Below are 14,665 nucleotides of genomic sequence, written 5' to 3' on the forward strand. Positions count from 1 at the left end.
CAGGAATATTTTTACTTTCTACCTTATACTAGTACTTATACTTATACTTTATATAAGATAAATAAGGAGCCATACCCCCAGTACCCATATACAGAGCCTGAAGTTTCTCAAGAGTGCTCTGTCTGCTGCTCTGTCTAGTTTAAACACATCCTGTGGGTAAGTGCTGAAACAAAGAATGATCTGCACAGAGTAATTATGAATCCCACTAGGTGGTTTTTATTGTGAACTTGCAAACTTTGAGGTCTCAGAGCTGACCGGATGCACATGGAGAAAATAGGTGAGTCTATACAATGTAAACCACACAAGACCTTCTCAGGTCGCAATAAATAACACCTCCTACAGGGCTTCAAAACTATTCAGTGTGCAGATAATTCTTTGTTTTTCACTACAGAGTAACTTCTTAGTCAATGTCACATTTATCTCTTAACAAAATGTCAAAATAAAACAGTATATAACATCAACCTTTCATGTTTTACTTTCTACTAACATATGTAAAATCTTATAAATAACATCTTAATATTTTCATTAACAGCAGTTAACTATAATATATTGTTAAGATCACACTATTTAAAACTAAAATATGAAACTGATGATGAATGAAGAATGATATTATTATATATAATTAGTCTGATACACTTTATAGCAAAGTATTCCTAATACAAAAGCAATAGTTTAATAAATTAAACTCTTGTCTTACATTCATGAAAACATCATTATTAAAAGGTTACAAATGTAAAAGTAGTTTTGTATGACTTGAAATGTGTTGAGAGTTATTATAATGATAGAATCTGTTGATAAGAACCCAGTGTCATAATTTCACGTCAGTAGTGTTCAGGTGTTGTGAGTAAAAACAAAAGCAGGAGCTGAAGAGCTGGAAGCTGGAGCTGTTATCTCCTGTAGAGCTGGAAGCTGGAGCTGTTCTCTCCTGAAGAGCTGGACACAGCAAATCACATCTGGAGGGTTCTGCAATCAGCTCCTCTGGCACCTGTAAAGACAACAATGGTAGACAGTTAAGCAACTTCTTCCAAAGAGCCATAAAGCTACTGAACTCTGAGATCGCCTCAGCATGATAACCTCTCTGGCATGTGACAGTAATTAGGAGGGGAATACACTGTTTATGTGCAATATACGGTTTTCTGCTGGACACTGTGCAATAATAACTACTCAAGTCAGTCCTTATTGAACGTTTATTATAAGGATCTTATTTTATATTTTATTATTGAACTGTACTACCTTTTTTGGCAAATTCTAATCCACCAAACAAACTCAGAGGCGGCTCTCACACACCTAAGTTCTTGCCTTAACTTAACCACCGCCCTAGTTACTACAGGCATAACGCGCATTATATGCTGACAAAAAAGGTGGATGCAAATCTCTGCAGGTAGCCTACAACAGCTGTTCTGCCGAATTATGTATCCACCTCTTAAGTTCCTTATTAGAAACGTCACTGATCAAACGCAGTTATCACCTCAGATTGTTTGCTGAATCTCAAGGAATGCTACATCTACTAAGTGTATTAACTTATTGATGACTCTAAACTGCCTTTAATATGTACTTCGAATCAATCATCCCCACTGATGAACCCCACAAAGAATAGTATAACGTTATCGTTTTTAAACAGTAATGTTACACTAGGAGGTGCACGGCTCTCCTCGGGAGAGACAGCTAGCTCATATAATAATAATAATAATCTTTATTTGTAGAGCACTTTTCAAAAACAATAGTGACATCGGTGCTCCTCAGTGTGACAGTTTCAGGCAGAACTCCGCAGTCGCTCCCCCCTCGGCTCTCTGCCTTTAAACCCTTTGTGTACATCGGGATCAGGTGCAGCCACTTATAATAGTGTCTGACTAGTATCTAACTGAACAGTGATTCCGTTAAAGGATGTAGCTAAATCTCACATCGCCCTTTAGTAAAAGTTACCGTTAACATTACGTCAGCTAATTGAGAGCTGAGCCTTTACTTAGAACTTCACACAGATACCTTTTCTTCAAAGCATTATCACCCTAATGTCTAACACTAAGGTTAATCTAATAACGTTACATTTTGGCTTCTCTCTTCTTGCTGACTTGTCTTTGACTCATTAAAAGCAGCGGTTAGAACACACTAACTTACTAACTTACACTAACTTAGCAGCTTGGGGCTGCTCGTATCTGGCTATTTAGCGTAACGAGCTAATGTTAAGCTAACAAGCTATATGCCGAGAGCGATACTTGTTAAATGTTAACACATAAATAAAATACAGGAATTTCACTCACCGAGTAGAACACTGATTTACTGGAGGTTCTCTCTCCAATCCAATTCATCTGGTATCTTCATGTAGAAATGTCCAAAAGGCTCCGACAGGCTGAGCTTCAGAGCTCCGTGTAGCTGAGTGAGGCTAACAGACGGTGGACCGAGTGCTAGCAGTGGCAGCGGCTAATGGCGCCTGTCAATCAAAGCGGCCATGCCCCTAATAATGCAGAACTTTAAGGCTTAATATAATTTAAAAAGGTGAGTGAAAAATTCCCCCCCCCCACAGTTGTCACGAAGGGCAAAATTAGCGATATGCAATAAAACAATTTTTCGAACCAGGCAGTAAACATGTTTTATTCTGCTGTAAAGTTGGGCATTTTAACCCTCTGCAGCCAGCCTCAAGTGGCCAGTCGATGAATTGCAGTTTCAGATGCTTCCGTATTGGCTTCAGGCAGGAGACCGGAAGTTTGCCGCTTGGTTATATCTTATAAGATATATGCTGGGGTTTTTTGACATTCTCGCAGTGCAAACTAGTGCTAATTGCAAATTACTGACTCGTCGCTGAGGCATTAAAACAAACTTAAAATTCCAAAATTCTAAGCTTTTTTTTTTTATAACCAATGACATTTATGTACTCACACTTGAATAATACTGCCACAGGAACTCATCAGACATAGATGTCCCAGCTGTCAAGCTTGATGTGTTGATGGCACCTAAGGCTGCTCCACCAACTGCTGCTCCTCCTCCTACTTCAGCCAGTCCTCCTAAGTACCCCTTTCCCACACCATCAACTTCCACTGGGAAATGTAGAAGAGGAACATCCTGTGAGAACATATGTGAGATCCTGTCAGAGATGCAGCATTTTTGGCAAATCATCACATTTTTAAAACTAAAAATAACTACTAGTAACTTTTTACAATCCATTCATATCAGGACTACACATATCAAAGTACCTTGTCTTTTCCCAGTCCCTCAGTGTGATATGAGATCAGCTGTTGTATCGTATCAAATGGAATGGCCTGGAAATCTCCAACAGCTGCTGCACCTCCAAACAGGCGGTACAGCAGCAAAAGGGACACTGCTGAAAAACACACATTTGCCACTATGTCAACAGAACTCTAGTATACTGTCAGGTCTAAAAAGCCCAATCATCAATCAGTAACTTACTTTCATTCTATCGGCCTCTTTCAAAACCTGCCTGTGACCCACCCATTCTTATTAGTCTTACTATCTCTCCAAACGCGCTACAACATGTCAAGTTAGGCAGCTTTGTTGGGGGAGGTTAATCATTCTTGATCAACATTATCAACCGGAAAGAGAAAAGACATCATTAATACTCTACTCACACAGCAGAAGCAACAGTCCCAGGAGCAGAAGCAAGATACCTGAAGCTCCAAAACCTGTAGTCTTTGTGCTGTGCGGCACACAGGTTTTAATGTTTTCATCACAAGTACACACAACTACGTCCATCATCTGAACATCAGCACATGACTTTCCTTGCTGGTCTTTGACCTCCACTGCTACTTTGTAGATCCCTGTCCACAAGTTGGCTTGGTTCCGCAGAATGGCTGTGGTTTCTGAAGAAAGAAGAGACCCACATTTTAAAATGTGCTCTTTTAGAGAAGTTTGTGCCTTGTAATTAGTTGGATTGGTTTTGTTCTGATTCTTCTTCTTCTTCTCCGCTGAAAGTGTTTGGGCAGCAGAAACTGCTGGACGAAAACTCAAAATTGGCACATAGGTTGCAAATTCCACCCACTACTCAGGCAAGAAAATGGCCCTCATAGACCTCATGGTGGCGCTATAACAATCAACTTTGCGTTTTTGCAAATATCTCGAAAACGGCTTAGTTTAGTATCTCTTTGTCCCCCACAAATTTTTTCTTTATGTACTATTTTACATAAATGCCCGTAAATCAAAATTGGCTTAAGCTATTGTAACCTAACTCAGCGCGTCTGTTCAGATGCTCGGCCCAAGCTTCGCTGAGCAGTCCTGGGATATTCTTCTACTAGGTGGCGCTACACTTGCAAAAAGTTTATACCTCGTAATTCGCTGGATGTATTTGTACGAAATTTGGTTTGTACAATCTCAGGTCTCTACTCAGTAGATGTAAAAAATTTGGTTATGATTGCACAAAGTGGGCGTGGCTTATAACAAGAAATGTAAATTTCTAGACATTTCTCATTCCTAATTTCAAAAAATCTAACAAAATCATCTGTACGTCTTAGAGAGCTGAATTTTTTTCAGCACTTCCACTGATATGTGACTAATGTTTGCCTCACTGCAATCTATGGTAAATTCAGAGGTCAGTCACTCTATATTTTTCAGAATATGCTAATTCAATTAACATCTATATCTCCACAAGTCTTTCTTCAAACACTACCAAACTCGACAGAGTCATTCTCCAGATGGCCGATATCAAGCGTTTCAAAGGGTTTTCAGATCGGTCAAACGGAGAGTCTGCAGTGATATTCAGTATCTTGCTGTAACTTGTACAGTATGAACAACATTTTCTTTTTAACTCACTTTTGGATCAAATGCCACCAAAATAATTAGCAACACTCCCAAAACCAGCAGAATGATGTGTGATTTTTTTCCAGAATTATTTCACCTACATCTTCACTGTTGTAAGAGTTTTAAGTTTAAACTGACAAAACTATCTGGCTCTGGCACATGTGACATCATCACCTCAACTTGTGAGAAGGTGTGGGAAAACAGCCTCTCACCAGTAGCTCAGTCAGTAAATGCTGCTCTGGAGATCTGAATGTCCAGGATTCAAATCCCCAGTTGACCAAGTCAGACTTTCTGACAATGGGGGTGTTCTGATCATAGCAGTTCTCTAATTTATTTGGATCCCTAGCAGTTTTTTAAATCTTGGAAACACAAAATGTTGCAGGTGGGTTGATTTCAACCAGTAGTCAGGTACATATAATGACGCTCTCTGATATCAAGGCGATGCTTAAAAAATCCAGTATGCGTTTCCCCAATCATCTCAAAGTCCAAATTCTTTCATTACTTTAATCTCTAAAGTCGTCTGCATCTGTTCTTCTCTTCTGAAAATTTCATATGTTGCGTTTTTCGCGACTGGCTTGGATCCCGATCATTGCCACTCGCGGCTATATTCTAGAAATGTTTCTTTTCTTTATACAGCAGCATTGAAATGATCACAATTTGCTTGCAAGTCTTGACAAATCTAATATTTTGGAAGTCAAACCTAGGACGTTTTGGAGTTGAAAACTAGAGATGACTACTGAATTTGTTTGCTTTGATGCAAACCTTGAAGAGCATGCTGCCCATTTAATGATGTTTGATGGAAATCTGCCAAGCCGAAATTCTTCATCTTACTATTAAGATTCTCCACTTTCCATTTCCCGTTGCTGCTCCCCTGAATCACAGTGAACTCAAATGGTGCTGCATTGGGGAACTCATCTTCGTCTTTGGCTGTGGCGTAAATGACATTATCACCGAGGCACATGGTCTGAGATGTAGTGGTCAGTTTAGGACAGTGATCATTAAAGTCCTTCACCTGAATGGCTATGGTCCCTGTGGCAGTTTTTGAGGGCATCTCTGAAAGCCAGCAGAAAGACACATCAATATTAACCTGTAGTGCACCATATTAAACCACTGGAGAATAATGATAACTCTCATATTCAAATAGCTCACCATTGGTGATGCATATAATATTTGCATAATATGTTCCATTGATCAAGAACTTGGACTCTCTGTCTGGCAGTTTACTCAGCCTGATATCTGCTGTCTTTTCATCAATAATCAACCAGTGGTCATCATCGCGGATTTTGGCATATCTGTAAAGATGAAAATCCGAGTATGTGAGGACCAAAATAAGCTATGAATGTAAACACATAAATCCAGAGATATATCTCAATACTTCTATTTAGTAACATGTTTCACTTTGTGGCTGTACCTTACGTTGGTGGCTGTCTGTAGCGTGTCACTGTCAATAGCAGAATAGGTGGCGATGACTTTGTGGAGGGAGGTGGAAGTGTGGTCCTCAGAGACAGTCACCACTTTGACACTTGGTTGGAAACGGGGGCCTTCCTTCTGATTGACCACATTGATTTTAATGGGGTAGGATTTTGTGATTGTGGCCCCTGTCATGGACCCACTGCCAAAATTGTACTCTGCTTTGTTGGAAACAGTCACTTCCAAGTTGACCACCTTTAGTTCCTCATAGTCCAAGGACTGCAGGATATGGAGTTCACGTTAGCCTTAAAAATGTTTGTTGACTCACACTCAGACATTTTACTGTTTAGAGTTTCAGTGCATCCAAATAAAAATACACTCTTTTACCTTATGAATCCAGATAATCCCCTCATTGGTCTTAGAATCAGTAGTGATATTGAAATATCCTGCCTCGTTCCCCGAAATTATTTTGAAGACAGCCAGCCAGTTGTCAGTGTGAATCAGATCCATGTCAACGGCTTTGATCCTCATCACTTCCCTATTGATGGTGTTCTCCTCCACACTACCTTCATACTGCAAACAATACAAGCACCAACAGTTACTTTAGGACAACTGTCGAACATTATTAAAGAACCAAATTAAAGAAAAATAGAAGTGCTGATTGTGGAAATTGTGTCACACCTACCGACTCTTTTTCCAAGGTTGGAATATTGTCATTTATGTCCAGTACTTTGATCAGAATTTCTCCAGTTCCTGTGTTTCCTCCCGACTGTCCATTCAAATCTGAGGCTCTTATAGTCAACTTATATGTATCTTGTTTCTAAAACAAATTGTTTAGAGATACAATGCACTGATTACTACATTCTAGTTTTTAGTTTCCAGTAAAACTTACTTTCTCAATGAAGATGTGATTCAATAAGTAACAGGGAATTATGTTAATAGTGGAAAATGGTGTGATTATTGTGTTCTGACTTATCCATACAAAATAGCAGTAATATATGGGGTTTGACGTTGCCTATTCACAAGAGTTGAAAGCTTTTCCAATAAATAGAATTAGTTGTGGCAGGCAAAAATAGAGGAATTTCAGGTCAGTAAAGGGTCTCACCTCCCTATCTAGAGTGTTTCGTCGAACCATGACCTCTCCAGTCTGAGATTTGATGTAGAACATCCCAGCTGTGGTACTCTGCTCCACACTGTAGACGATCTGAGAGAATAGTGTGCCCTCTTTATCATCATCAGTAGCGATCACTTTCATCACAAAAGTATCTAGAAATCACAAGAGAATGAAATAATACATTAGTTCATTAAATACAGCTAAAAAACTTGACATGACACAAATAATCTGTAAATGTCTTAAAATACCTGCTGCACTTGATTCATTAACATATCCGACTTGCTGTACTTGAATGACTGGTGTACAGTCATTCTCATCCAAAACAACAATTGTGAGGTCAATATCCTTTTCAGCACGGCTTCCATTGGTGAATTTTGCCACACCTTTTAACTACAAAAACAGATACCATTACTACTTTACCATTTCCTCACTGTACAACTTGAATAATTGGCTGTACATGCTGATATTATAAACAGAATGTGTAAGTGCTTGTACATTATAGACGGGGATCTTCTCTCGGTCCAGTTTGGAATAGATTTTCACAAAGCCGGTGTCACGGTCGATATCAAATACGCCTTCAGGGGGCAAGTCAACACCAGGGCCCGTTATAAAATATGTGATCTTTGTAAAGTTTGACTTATCAGAGTGAATCTGAAAAACAAATACACAAACACAAAATGAATTCTTATGATCAAGAAATCGAAGACCTTCCAATTACATATAAATGTGTAAAGACAGCTTATTTTCTGTACGTTTAATGATAAAATAATATACTTATTTTTTTCTCCCTGTATACTATGAGGCGTAATTTCAAATGAATGTCTATCAGATCAAGTGATTGCAAGCATGTGACATATTTATATTAAGATGAGGTGTGGGATCCAGCTTTTGCACTGATGAGAACAACCACACACAGATCTGCAATATTGTCTGACAGAAACTGAGCTCAGTTAATTACATCAATTACAGCATGGCTCAGAACCAACAACACCTAGCTGAGATATGAAACTAGATAAGCTTTCGAACATCAAACACAGGTGTGTCTTTGTGTGTGTGTGTGTGTGTGTGTAAACATCAGAACATAGATGTATTCATTGTCCTGTCAGAACTTATTCATGACTCATTATGAATATTAAAATTCGGTAGGGTCTGGGAAGCAGTTCTCACACATACTCAAAGATAGGCTTTGAAAAAACCAAGGTTGCATGAGGATAAAAACAGTGAGGTGGAAAATACAATCAATCTACTTGACAATGATTTAATTATTCTAAGGGATAAAAGGTAGCTGTGCCTACGTTAAATAGCTAATTCATCGTTTATAATTAAGAGCTTAGTAGGGCTGCAGCTAACGATGATTTTAGTATTCGACGCTTGATAAATTATTTCAACGATTCATCGATGCATTGTTTAAGAAGTACTTTTGCTTGGTGGCGGCGGCGGCGGCGGCGGCGGCATCCCCCCCCCTCAATCAGCTGTGCACGTTTATAGTGTGTCATACAGCAAACATCAGACCAACAACTAGACAGCTACTTTACAAACACAAACATCACCCGAGTGCTATACAAGTTATACTAAAGGCTCGTGCAGACTACACGATGGCCGTGCCGTTCACACAACTTGTCAGTCTTGAAGTCGTTGTGGCGTTCACAGTGTGTAGTTTTTGCAGGGACAGAACATTTGGAAATTTATTAAAATAATGGAACAATGCTGGATTGTATATTCTGTAATAACTGAACTACTGCTTAAACCTGCCACAACTGTCTCAAAGACGACTTCCTTTTCTCAGGTTGTTTGTGTAATGATGCATGACTGATCTCACATCTGACAGTGCTCACAATAAAATGTGCTTGGTGCCAAGTACAATGGCTAATTATATATTTTTGGTTCACTCAGTATTTTCAGCTGAGGTCTGCGGCTTACTTTGGTTTCAAATCAATCAATCATGATTTCAGTTAAATGCTAACGTTACCGACTGTTGCCGAGGCGACATAAGTTTTGTTTTACGATGGACGGACGGTAACATTACAGAGTTGTTGTTTTCTTTAACTTGAAATAATCCCAAACTTTGGACACTTTCTTCTTCGTCCCTCGCTATTTTCTCTCTCTTCCTCCACTTTGCAAACAGCTCCATTATAATCACGTCCTGTTCACACCAAAGCGCGATGTGCCACAGTAATAAATGTCCGGGTGAAACACTGTGCTGTGTAGTTAAATGGATTAAACGAAGCATCGATACAAAATTTGTGTCGATGCATTTTATTAATCGATTTTATCGATGAATCGTTTCAGCCCTAGAGCTTTATAGAATTCTTTAGACAGAAATAGAACAAAAAAAATACACACTTTAGCGATACTGGCCAAGCCGGTGTAATCCTGGTTCTCGAATAGCTGCCGGGGAGCTACGATCCATTCTCTCTTCTGTCTCTGCAACAGTGGCCCATTTCCTTTTGCCCTCACAGGGACAAGCTGCAGGTAAACAAAGAGGAAGGAACAACGTGATTATTATTAATGTGTAATAATTACAATATATGGCATATATTCTTGTTGCACCTGACACATACATATGTGGCATTAAGTTATATCAGGGTTATACACACTAAATGTGTGCTCACAAACATTTTTATTATTTCACTGTTGTCAATAAAATATGGCCTCACAACAAATGAATACATTAATGTATAAAATGGCATCCTCTCTTTTACTTATCATTGGAAGGCAGAAAGTCTCTATAACTTTTTAGTTTTAATTTTGCCATCTGTTATGGCAGAAACTTGTGAAAATTGTTTCCTAGGATCTCTGTTTCCCAAAACATAGAAACCTAGACTGTGTCACTGAATGCGCGGGGTTGCCCTTGGTGGCAGGTCTCTGGACCTGTGGCATATGTGTTGTAGTATTTCTCTGTTTATTCTCTTATTAATAAATTCTTCAAAGTTTTTACAAAGGTTAATTGTAACTCAATTATTTGCTCAATCCCTGACCAGCGATATACAATTTCCAAGACACCATCCATTACCTTACAGGATTGTAACATGGATGACAATTATAAAAATAAAAACTTGTAGAGACTTTCCTGCCTCAGTACTCGTCTTTGCTTGATCGAGACTTCGTGCGCCTAAAAGTTGTTCTCGCTCAGTGTTTAGGGGGGTAATTATTAAAAGCAAAGAATTAATGGAAAAGCTGCTGCGTGGCCATCCGGCACAATAAGCGAATGCCCATGTAGCGTTACACGGAGACTGCGCATTTACTTTTTCTCTTTCGTATCTTTTAACTGCAAAAGGATGGTTTAACTTTGACTACACGCTCAAAGGCATCTGATGAGCTTATATCGCCGCCAGCTTTTCTACACACAAAAAAATGACCATCTAACAGTACGAAGCACATACGGAATCGTTTACTCACCGTTAGGACAAACGTCAGCAGAATAAAAAGGCTGCATTTCAGCAGTGGAGCCATCTTCTTGAAAAAACAACAATAACCCAATTTAAACTCTGTTGAAGTGAAACCACGTCAACTTTAAGTCTGCCAGTAGTTCGTCGCTGGTTTCGTACAGACTTTGACCCTTTGGAGGGTAGGGACTTTTGCAACAATAGGCGGTTCCTCACTCCCTCCCTGCTTGATTACTCACAAGTTACTTCTGATAACAGGCGGATAAGGGAGATGGTGTGTTCAGGTTTGTATGCTCATTAGCTGAATATCTTCTTAATATGACACATTCAGGAGATATTTCAAAGGGTTTTATGTGCTGAGCGACGTTTTTTTCCCCATGGCCAAATGTTCAATGTACGTTTTTCCTGGTAAATTTGTTCAAATCATCCACCTTGTCACGCCCTCACATATGTGGGCAAGACCGGCTGGCAGGACAGTTTTCTTGACTTTTGACATTGATTTCTCCACAGCTGCTGAACGGCTGTTTACCATTCAAACTGCAATTGTAAACGTCTCCCTTGATTATTTTCCTTCATAATGTTAGTTGATACAAAGAGACACGTGCTGGGAACAAATGGGCGAGCTCGGTTTGTGCATTTTGCCGCAGGCTAAAGTTTGTGTGTGTGCCAATTATCTCTGTGTGCTTATTGTCTCTGAAAGCACAAGAAGAAAAGGAAAGCTGGAGAGGATATCACTCCAGAAAGTTTTTCTAAATTGTTATTATATGCCTAGATCTGGAATGGCAATGTGTGCAATCATGTTTTTTTTTGAGGGGGTGGGGGGATAAAAAAAAAGATGCTTAACAATAATGTCCATCTTGACTTTGCAGTAGTATTTTGATATTCAGTCTCTAAAAAATGTATTGGAGTCCTTTTAGGCCAACTTTCTCATCCATGTGTAAAACTCCACCTGCGCCTGTGAAATTCCCAAGGAGTGCGCCTCTGTTTCTGGGTTCACATGAACATTCAGCTGCGCACTGGAGTGTGTGAGTGTGTGTGCAATGTAGGCGTTGGCAGGTTTGTTCTACAGAGGAAAAACTGAGGGGGAAAAAAAGGACCTTGAGCTAAAGGTGCATATTGGGAGAGTTTGTGTTGTCAAGTTATCGGAACTTTCACTCCCCGTGTGCAAAGGTGTGTTGGAGAAGAAATACAGTATCAGTTTGATCTCTCCTGAATAGGCCAATATTTCCTGTGTAGGATTTCTGATGTATTTGTTTTAACACATCTCACAAATCACTGAACTGTGCAACTACTGTGTGATTTCTTTCTCACAGTGAGCGATAGCTTTTTAAGGAGGGATGTATTTTTCATTGGCTTTCTTAATTCGCATCTAACAGAAATATGAGCACAAAGGTGAATGGTTGGTTTCGATGGCACCATATGATGGATGGCAATACGTGACAAAAAGTTGCACATCAGACAAAGAGGGAAAACAAAAATACTTTATACTCACACTGCGTGAGACGGAAGCTAACCACTTTCTTAGCTATCGTCTCAAAGTTATTAATTTTACACAGATTTGATAAGAGATTGAAATGTTAAAGGACCAACAAAATTGTTGAATAGTCACTTTAATTTGTGTTAAGTACATTCTGAAAATGCAGCAGTGGGTCTGCTACAAAACATATCACATGAGCCGGGTGTGTCACCTGTCTGTCCAGTTTGAGTGAAGGACACCGCTTTTGGAGGAACATTTCTGTGGGGTATAGCAGCAGTCTTTCAGCAATTATGCAATGCATTAGTCCAAATTAACAGCATGGTTGATGTTGTATTGTGAGCAGAATTAAAACATAATAGCAGACCATCCAGATCCTAAAAAATTCATGTATTTGTTAACATTTCGTTATGGCTTAGTTTACACTCAGTTCCCAGTTTATTAAGCACACCTCTCTAAAACTAACACAGCCTAATATAACAGCTCTGCAATGAATCCTATATTCATGAAGGTCATAATTGTTAAGTTTCTAAAATTATGGAGGCTGTCTTTTGGACTGCTGTCAATATGTACTTTTACCTCTCAATATAACAGCGCAATTCATTAGCAAAAACGACCATGCTTCTCTCTAAAACACACTGCAAATAGATATGTGTCACAAATGACAAGCAAGTGTGCTCAGGGACAACACATGTCAAATTAAATACAATAGATGTGTGAGCCATTTTAACACACAAATTGTGTCAGGGAATTGAACACACAAATGTGTCATTTCAACACATCAAGTTTTGATTGTGTGTAACATAAAAATGTCCAGACAGTACTAATTAATGTGTTAATAGTACGTTAAACATATTACCTGGTATTTGTGATTCGAAAAATGAAAGGGAGAAACAGACAGGTGTAAGTTTAAGATTTAATCAACAGTCTGTTGTTGACAGTGTACGGAACAAAGCATGAGCGCACAAAAGTACAACAATAATAAGCCAAAACTTTAAAATATAACTTTCATTTAGGTAGAATTTATTGCTGTAGTTATTCTTGTAGTAGACTGTTTCAGATAGTTGTACCTAAACTAGTAACTTAACTGGTAAGAGTATAATTTGTAATGTTTGAATCATGTGTTTCAATATGACCAGCATCACAAAGAACACACTAATAATCATAGCCATTTGTGACATCATTCTAAGAACTGCACTGAGCAACTTGTCTCAACCAAACACTAACCATCACACATGACGATAATGCCCCACCCTACCTCTCGCTGGCTCTCACCCAACAGGAGTGGAGAGATGGGTGGAGTAGTTGCGTTAGACTCTTACTTTCTTACCTCAGGGACATACTGTCACTGTCGTAAAGGAAACTGGAATGGTCTGCTGTTACACCTTTCAAATGTATAATCTGAAAACATCTGTTATGCTTCCGGTACTGACACTATGTCGCATCCTGGCATCACACACAATGTGTTCCAAACTAGATTTTGCGACATTATGTTGATTCACCTTATACCTGGGAAGACAATAACAATACCGAACAGATGTGTTCAAAAGGCCGGCCACACCTTGCCAACGACATTTTCTGTGTAACTCCTTTGAAATTCAAAATTATGGCTCAAGAGTTCATGAGCAATGTATCAACACTGCCTTTCTTCAAACTGTAGAAAAGTCATTAATGCTTTGGTTATTTGCCAAACCTAAAGTATTTCTGTTCCTTGTGCCTCATTTTAACACAAAAAAGTGTGTACTCTGTACACACACTTTAGCCAGAGTACGATCATTCACTTTCATTTTAGCTAGGGAGTGACAGGGGGTATTTTGCGGAGTCTATCCTGTGTTTACTGTTAAGATTCCCAGCCACAAGCCATTTCATTGTGTTCACGCCCATGACTCACAGCAATGTAGCCTTCCTGACATTTTTCTGACCTTCCCTGTTGCAGCCCCATGAAGTCTGACTTCCCCATATGCACTTTTGTGTTTTAAAAAAGACACAGGCCCACTGTTCACTTTTATCAGCAGTTTATAGAGATAGTGAGCACTTCGCTGTGGGAGCAGAGCCTCCCCCACACCAGGCTTCATTCAGCACACATTCCTGTGGTGTTAAGTGAAGAGTCCAGTTTTGTTCCTCCTACTAGAACGCTCAAATGGAGTTACAGGGGAGAGAGGAGAGGCATGCAGTGATCAGTCTCTGTGTAGACCTGGGAGAGGTGTCTCAGACCAGATACTCTTGAAAAACAAGCAACTGACAAATAAGTACTTGTTTGTACAACTTTGCTCTGCTTAAACTAACTTACTCTATTATAAGAACCCCTGTATGAATAGAAGTAAATATAATAACCCTACAAGACGTTATAGTGCTTTTATGTAGAGCGTTTGTATCTCATATGCTGGCCTACAGTAATAACTCTTCCATGTACAATTACATGGTGTGTGGCTTTGTTTTGAGGTGTTGCAACACTCAAACTTACAGAATTACTTTGGCTGGAAGAGTATTTAAGCAATGTTTCCCCCTGTTGGCAGAAAGAATTCATACATTTTC

General features: G+C 39.2%; 1 protein-coding gene across 2 annotated transcripts in view; it reads right to left on the minus strand.

The window, feature by feature from the left end:
• si:ch73-74h11.1 (desmoglein-2) overlaps positions 1-10,843 on the minus strand; it is a 29,339-nt gene extending 18,496 nt beyond the window's left edge. The window contains exons 1-11 of one of the 2 annotated variants that reach the window (XM_046051545.1): positions 10,670-10,843; positions 9,614-9,736; positions 7,766-7,921; positions 7,519-7,660; positions 7,262-7,422; positions 6,842-6,976; positions 6,544-6,729; positions 6,158-6,435; positions 5,896-6,038; positions 5,578-5,799; positions 3,582-3,812 (exon numbers count right to left, since the gene is read on the minus strand). In XM_046051545.1, coding sequence (XP_045907501.1) covers positions 3,582-3,812; positions 5,578-5,799; positions 5,896-6,038; positions 6,158-6,435; positions 6,544-6,729; positions 6,842-6,976; positions 7,262-7,422; positions 7,519-7,660; positions 7,766-7,921; positions 9,614-9,736; positions 10,670-10,723 — 1,831 coding nt within the window. In that variant the 5' untranslated portion in view covers positions 10,724-10,843. The remainder of the gene's footprint in view (positions 1-3,581; positions 3,813-5,577; positions 5,800-5,895; positions 6,039-6,157; positions 6,436-6,543; positions 6,730-6,841; positions 6,977-7,261; positions 7,423-7,518; positions 7,661-7,765; positions 7,922-9,613; positions 9,737-10,669) is intronic. The other variant, XM_046051546.1, reaches the window with a different exon arrangement.
• Between the last annotated feature and the right edge of the window lie 3,822 nt (positions 10,844-14,665).

Source organism: Micropterus dolomieu, linkage group LG06 (genome assembly GCF_021292245.1).
Source record: "Micropterus dolomieu isolate WLL.071019.BEF.003 ecotype Adirondacks linkage group LG06, ASM2129224v1, whole genome shotgun sequence".
NCBI classification, from domain to species: domain Eukaryota; kingdom Metazoa; phylum Chordata; class Actinopteri; order Centrarchiformes; family Centrarchidae; genus Micropterus; species Micropterus dolomieu.